This window comes from Sapajus apella, unplaced genomic scaffold (genome assembly GCF_009761245.1).
Source record: "Sapajus apella isolate SASKATOON/1434 unplaced genomic scaffold, GSC_monkey_1.0 scaffold29, whole genome shotgun sequence".
Taxonomy (NCBI): Eukaryota; Metazoa; Chordata; class Mammalia; order Primates; family Cebidae; genus Sapajus; species Sapajus apella.
The window spans coordinates 23,699,800-23,707,431 of record NW_022436969.1 but is presented as its reverse complement, the minus strand read 5'-3'; the positions used below and the strand labels follow the sequence as shown (position 1 = coordinate 23,707,431).

The following is a 7,632-nucleotide window of genomic DNA, read 5'->3' as shown; positions in this document are numbered from 1 at the left end:
ACAAGTGAGGACGCAATCACCCAGAAAACTGTTCAGCACTGTATGTTGGACATATAGACACACTGCGATCCAGCAATCCCACTCCTAGATATATGCCCAAAAGAAATGAGTGTATGATTATTAAAAGGCAAGTACAAGCATGTCCTTAATGGTTTTCTTCATAATAACCCCAAACTAGAAACAACTGGATTCAGAATAAATGGTAGTAGAGTCAAACAATCATATGCTATTTAGCAGCAAGAATGAGCTAACTATTCCTACAACATGGATGACTCTCACTAACTTGTTGAACAAAAGCAGTGAGACCACAATCTTGCATGTTCTTCACATGTACCCCAAAACCTAAAATGCAATAAAAAAATATGTATTTAAAAAAAAGCAGTCAGACATTAAAAAGCACATATTATATAATTAAATAAAGTTCAAAAAAGGCAAAACTAATCTATGGTGTTAGAGGGCATGGGGCTGGTTACTCAAAGGGGAGGGGAAGATTTAGGATGGTGCTCCAGGGGCTTTCTGGAGGACAGATAAAGTTCCTGTTCTTGGCCTGAGTACTACGTTCACTCTGTAAAAACTCGCAGAGCTATACACTTATGATTTGTTTTTTTGTGTATATTTCAAAGTTTATTAAAAAATACATATATTTAACTGAGGTTCCGTTCTCACTGGAATCTACAATCTGAATTTGTATAACAAATGTCTGCCCAACTCTATAAATGTATAGCTCTTGTAGACATTAGGCTTTTGGGCTGTATTTTGATATGTTTGTCCCTCTGAAGTTCTAACTATAAGCGCCATTTTAGTCTGTTTGTGCTGCTATAACAAAACATCTGCAACTGTGTAATTTACAAATAACAGAAATTTATTTCTCACAGTTCTGAAGGCTGGGAAGTCCGAGGTCAAGGCACCAGCAGGTTTTGTCTGCTGAAGGGCCGGCCATTCCTCATGGTGTCACCTAGGTGTCTTTTTATGGCCTGACAGAAGGGCAAAAGGGGCCTAAGCTAATTCCCTCCAGGCCTTTCATGAGGCACTAATCAATTTAGGAGAGCAGAACCCTCATAACTTAATCACTCCCCCAAATGCCCAACTCTTAATATTGCCACCATGGGGATTAAGTTTCAATATGAATTTTGGAGAGGACACCATTATTTAAACCATAGGAGGGGCCATGGGTAGCAAGTAGAATTTTCTCTGAAAGGGGTATAAATTATTCATTGAGGGGAGAGGGGCCTCTTGAATAGGACACTAAAATGTAGAAGGCAGACTTTGTTCCAATTAAAAGGGACTCCAAACTCTTCCTATGCTTCATTTCCTTTGGTCTAGAGCAATGGTTCCCAAACTGTGAGCTGCAGGGATTGATGAGGCCAAGGAGTAAGCTGAAGACATTGCTATGAATCCAACTCCACCGAGTATTATCTGTAAAATGAGTCTCTCATACATATATGTACCATTATTTAAAAATCTACATGGCTACTTAACTTCAAATATCTTTTAAATTAATTTGCAATTTTTAAAATAGACTCTATTCTTTATGTATTTCCTCAATATATAGAGTATGTACATAAAAGTATGCCTATTATCAAGGGCATCTGAACAATTTGGGGGCAATAGGGAAGCTCGACATTTTAAAATCTTGAGAACTTCTGATCTTGACTTCAAATGGGGGAAAAGTCTAGGTTTGGGGTCCTTCAGAAACAGCTAGCTAGGAACTAGTTGGGTTGAGGGTCATGTCAGAGAGACCAAGTCATATCTTATCAGCAGGATATCTCAAAGCAAGTTAATCTCTGTTTTCTTTTTATCCCGGGGCTTCAGTGCAGTCCTGTACAGGTATTCTTCTGGAGGAAGAGGCATAGGCATCCCCAGAAGAGCTTGCTTAGGTAGTCTCCTGGACCCCAGCACCAGAGATTCAGATTCAGATTCAGATTCAGTAGGCCTTCGAATTTGCATTTCAAAGAAGCTCACAGTGGAGGCAAATGATGCTGGTGTGAGAACCACTGCTCTAGATTCTTAGATGCACTCAGCAAACTAAGATAAAAACATTAGAAGGGCAAATGCAGCGCCCCAAACAGAGAAGCTGACAAGTGGGTTCCAAAGGGATGCTGAATACCTGGGGACAAGAACTGCTGCTTTGAGATAAGGACGCCCCTCTTTTCAGGGAAAAAGTACAGCCTCCCACCTCTCCCACCATTGCCAACCTTGATTTTAGGTGGGCGACTTGTCTTCCCTTGGTAGAACAGAATTTTTTTTGTTGGAAAGCAATCTGATGACCAGACTAATGAGAAGAGTCGCAGGGTATTCTGGGAGATACCATGGCTTTCATCTAAATAATTAGATTCAGTGACAGAATTTCAAAACCAAGGACCATTAGAGATTGTGGGGTCTTTCAGGGGAAGCTTTCCTGTAACCCTAAATCACACTATGTAAGTAGAAAGCTTGCTGGATGCTTAATTTTTTGTTAATACGATTTCTTCTAGCTTTTTTTTCTGGCTAGGGTTTTCATTATTTTACGTGATTAAGGACACTTTTCTGCCTCAGGTATTTTAGTCCTCTCGGCTGGCTCTGTCCAAAAGAACTGTCTTCCATGATAGAAATGTTCTACATATTTGCTTTGCCACATAGCAAGTCATACGTGATTATGGCGCACCAGGAATGTGGCTGGTGCCAGTGAGGCACTCAATTAATTTTATTTAATATCTAAAGTTTAAATCACAATACCGGACAGCACAGCTAAACTTTTCCTAACCCTTCGCGTTTCTTATGAAGATTATATAGTAGGATAGGGCAAGCAGCTGAGTTCACTAACAATGAACTATGTTAAATCTGAAGGAACATGATTTCCCTAACCAACACGTTTGGTAAAACATAACGTGCTCTTTGTCTAACAGTTAACACTAATTCTTAAGTTGTAGAACGTTTTCTTAACAAGGTGTATTCTGCCAAATACCGGGAGAGCTGCCTTTCCTTTTGCTACAGCGGTTTATTTGGCATAAAATCTGCAGGCGTAGAAGAGCTGACATGAGGGCAGAGGATGAGGAATTTGTTCCAAATTTGGTCACCGGCCGCTAAACTGACCTTGATGATGTTTAAAATAAAATTCAAGTACCGCACTTGAAAAACGAAGGCCGAGAAGAAAACGAGAAACGGGACAGCAAGAAGGAAGGCGGAGCGTGCCGGCGAAGCTCAGGATACTTAATGAGGGAGTCCTCCTCCAGCAACGGCGCGCTACCGACAACACCGCCTCCCTAGTACCGGAAGGCGGGAGCCAAGGGGCGGGCCCTCTCCTTCCGTGCGCCGGGACCAACGCCAACCGCTGGTCCCCTGACCCCGCCCCCTCCCACCTGGACACCCTCCGAACCCGCCCCCCCACCCAGAGCGCCCCGCCCCGCCCCGCCCCGCCCCGCCCCGCCGCCGATTCCGCGCAGCGCTCGGGCGCAGAGTCTGCGCGCTGACGTCCGACGCTCCAGGTACTTTCCCCACAGCCGGCCAGGCTTTGGCGTGGGGGCGGGGCGCGACGCGCAGCGTGCATGCGCCGCAGCGAGAGCGCTCTCCGCGGATCGTGCGGGGCCTGAGCCTCTCAGCCGGCGCAGGCTCTGCTCGCGCCAGCACGTTCCTGCCGCCATGCCCACCACCATCGAGCAGGAGTTTGAGGAGTTGGATGCTCATCGTCGCTGGCAGCCGCTGTACTTGGTGAGTCGCGGACCCGCGCGGCGATCGCCGATCTCCTCCGAGATCCTGACTCCTGCCCTGCCCGCAAGCTCCCTCCCGCCTCCCCCGCTTCTCGCTCGGGGCGGAAGTGGCGGCGCGAGCCGCGTCAGGGGCGCGCCTGCGCTGACCGCTCTCTTGCTCCTGGGGAGGGGGGGGAAGCAGACTTGAGCTGAGCGGCCTCAAGGTTAGCGCAAGCGCAGTTAGTTCTGGAAGGCGTCGCCCCAGCAGCTACTTGTGTAGCGCGTGGAAACGCCGCCAGCGTTGCTCGGCCTGGGTCTGGGGTCTTTGGGGAATCCGTGTGGGAGCACGGGCAGCCAGTGTTGGGGCGCCGGGCCGTGCCCCTCAGGGCTGCAGCCTTGCAGTCGCTCCCACGCCGCTGTGGACAGCTTTTTCTTCGGCTGGATGTTTTGTGGCGGGGCAGGCAGCCGGTGGCCCCGGGAGCGGCGAGGGCGGGGGCGGGCGAGCAGGGCCGCGATGTCCTAGTCGAGCTGGCGCTCTAAGCGCCGGGCCGGCCGCCTCAGCCCTCTTCGAGGCGAAGCTCTCCTGGTGGAACCGCGGTGGTTGGGGGTGCCTCGTGGCCTCTGGCAGTGGTCTCGCTCCCGGGACCCACCCCCCCCGCCCGTCTTCATTTTCCATCACGTCCCAGCGGCGCCCAGCGTAGGGTGCCCCACAGAGCCTTCTCGGAACGAAAGAGGCTCGGCTTGTGTTCGTCCAGTGATAGCGTGTCGTTCTCTTTATAGTTTTCCTTACTGAGGTATACTTTCCCTACAGTGAAACGCAGATCTCATGTGTGCTCCCAAACGAGTGTCACGAACGAATCCCCCTTGCAGGCCCCTCAAATCCAAATAACCTTTCCATGTCCTGAGAAAGTGCCCTCATCACCTTCCCAGAGGGCACCCTGTTACGACGCCTATCGCCCGAGAGTAATTGTGCCTATTCAACTCACATATCTGTAGTATGAACACTTGTGATTCGCTTTTTTATGTCAGCTAGACCACCTTTTAAACAACTGCTGAGCAGTCTAGAAAAAGAAAGAAAAAAAATTACATTAAAAAAAGTAAAAAAAAAAACAACTTCCCTTTAAAATGACTTAATTGCTTACTCCTCCGTTTGATTCTTAACATATTGTTCCCAAGATTGAATTTGGTGACGGTTGTTAATGCTGCTTCTGATGTTTGGTTCTCTGTAAAGTAAAAGAAAAAAAGGGCTTTCCTGTAAATGTGGATAATCCTGGGGTTTTCCCCTTTCCATTTAATTAGATGACAGTGAAAAATGTGTTCAGAAAGTAACGTTTTCTTCTTGAACACATTACTAGGGAAGTATAAATATCCTGATTCCCATGATAGAGTATGTTAGAATAGGGCTGTAAGTTTTAAAGAATGCTGGTATGGACTCTTCCAATTATAGACAATCTGAAATGTAAATTCTGGTAGGAATCTTAATGTGAGAGAGAGCCTGCCAGCTGCTGCATCTTCTCCAATTACATTTGTTTTAGCAGAGGCTGCTGTCTCTAAGGGATAAGTTATATATCAAAATAGATTTGAAAAGAGAAAAATGAATATAACAATTCCGTTTAACATTTTGGTTTAAGAAATTTGATTTTCTTTGGTATCACTAGTATCCTTGAAAATTCAATGAGAATTGTGATTACTCTTAATAAACTTTCATCCACTGGAGATTTCACATCCATTTTCAAAGAGATCAGAAAATCCTTCTATAGATTCTTACTGAGGAATCATGTACTTTACTTGTTTAGTCAATGCTCATATTATTATTTTTTCCTACTGGAAAAACAAGACTATTAGTTTGGTCAGTAGAAACTGTGCCATGCTCACTGGTGTTACAGTAAAAGTAGGTCACAAACCAAGAAAGTTAGTAATGGAAAGCAAGTCAGGAAGTTTGGACTATGTGTTTTCCTGTGGCCTTAGAACATTCATTCAGCCATTCCACAAATATGCCTGGACCTCCAGTGACTTTGCAGCTTTTACTTCGGGCCTTGGGGATTCAGCAGAGAATTGCTCCTGACAAAGTTCCTGCCCTCAAGGTGCTCACACTCTGAGGCTTGTTCTCTTTGGGCCTCATTGTAGTTCCATATTTTTATTAATTTACTCGTAACATGCTTGTTCTATGCTAGTGTTAGACACCTAGGATTCTTGTTGGAAGACAGAGTCCCAGTTTTTAAGGATGCAGCCCTGTAAATAGGTAAGCAGATGAAAACTTAAAAGTCATACATGTAAAGCTAGCTTCAAGTTAAGGGTGTTGTAGAGGTGAGTACCTAGGAATCCTGTATTTTTCAAAAAGAGGTGCACATGGGAGTTCTGGTGAAGCTTCTTGGGGGAGGGAGGACCTCACCTGAGTCTTGAAAGACGTTGGCCAGGCGAAGAAGACAAGGGAGGTGAAGAGAATTAGTGTCCCAGGAGGGAGGGAGTGCACAAAGGCACTGAGGATGGAATGCTGAGAGAACCACCCACAGTTTAGCCTGGAGACTGGTGTGAAGTTAAGGTGCTGGAGAATAAGGCAGAACCTAGAAGACCCTTGTAGATCAGACTAAGGAATTTGAGCTGGTTAATAGGAACTCCACTTAAGTGGAATTGTAAGCCTGGAAATACCATGATCATATTTACTTCTTTTTTTTTTTTTTGATGGAGTCCTGCTCTGTCGCCCAGACTGAAGTGCAGTGTTGCGATCTCAGCTCACTGCACCCTCCACTTCCTGGGTTCAAGCGAGTCTCTTGCCTCAGCTTCCAGTGTAGCTGGGATTACAGGCACACACCACCATGACCAGCTAATTTTTTTGTACTTTATTAGTAGAGACGGGGTTTTGCCATGTTGGCCAGGCTGGTCTTGAACTCTTGATCTGAGGTGATCCACCCGCCTCGGCCTCCCAAAGTTTTGGGATAACAAGCGTGAGCCACTGCACCCTGCAGATCATTTTACTTCTTAGCAAGATTGTTCTGACTGCTAGTGGGCTGAATGGGAAAAGTGTAGGCATGCAGCACAGGGCAGTAGTTGGTTGAAGTAAACCTGAAGAGAAATGGTGAGCTGCACTTGGGCAGTGGCAGGAGGGATGGAGGGGAGATAGAGATTTGAAATGAAATGGTAAAGGGGTGTAAGTTATATATAAGCTTGGTTTTGAAACTGTTTAATTCCATTTGTGGTAGCTGCAAGACAGTGAAATGAAGCTAGTTGAATGTATAAATTTGGAGTTTGGGAGAGAGATCTGAGTAAAATGTGATTTTTGAAATCATGAGCTCATAGTTGATATTTGGTGTCTTGGATATTGATGAGATCATCCAGGGAAGATACAGAGCGTTTGGAAATACCACGGGCCAAGGACAGAATCTGGACAGACAACATTTAATAGGATGGGCTGGGCATGGTGGCTCATGCCTGTAATCCCAGCACTTTGCGAGGCTGAGGCGGGCAGATCATGACTTCAGGAGATTGAGACCGTCCTGGTCAACATGGTGAAACCCTGTCTCTACTAAAAATACATAAATTAGCCAGGTGTGGTGGCACATGCCTGTAGTCCCAGCTACTCTAGAGGCTGAGGCGAGGAGAATTGTTTGAACCCCAGAGGTGGAGGTTGCAGTGAGCTGAGATTACTGCACTCCAACCTGGCGACAGAGCAATACTCTGTCTCAAAAAGAAAAAAAGGACGGGTAGAGAAAGAAGGAGCTTGTGAAAAAGACTGGCAAGGAACAACTGCAGAAGTGGGGAGGAAAGCATTGGAGGGAGTTGAGGGTCAACAGGGCCACCTGACAGGTAAGGGCCAGCCTGAGAGGGCCATTACATTAAACAGCTAGATTAGCAGATACCTGAAAGGGAGACATATCAGCGGACTTCACAAGACAGATACCTGGAGTTCAGGAGAGAAGGCAGGAAAAAATGCAAACTAGCAAGTGTACACTGCTCTTTTTAGAAGCCA

At 46.1% G+C, this 7,632-nt stretch overlaps 1 protein-coding gene across 4 annotated transcripts in view; it reads left to right on the top strand.

The window, feature by feature from the left end:
- The first annotated feature begins 3,428 nt into the window (after positions 1 to 3,428).
- PTPN2 (protein tyrosine phosphatase non-receptor type 2) overlaps positions 3,429 to 7,632 on the top strand; it is a 112,003-nt gene continuing 107,799 nt past the window's right edge. For 2 of the 4 annotated variants that reach the window (XR_004273487.1, XM_032293440.1), the window contains exon 1: positions 3,429 to 3,687. Coding sequence is in view for 3 of the 4 variants with exons in the window: in XM_032293440.1 (XP_032149331.1) it covers positions 3,619 to 3,687 (69 nt within the window). In the remaining variant the exon portion in view is untranslated. The remainder of the gene's footprint in view (positions 3,688 to 7,632) is intronic. The other 2 variants (XM_032293442.1, XM_032293444.1) reach the window with 2 other exon arrangements.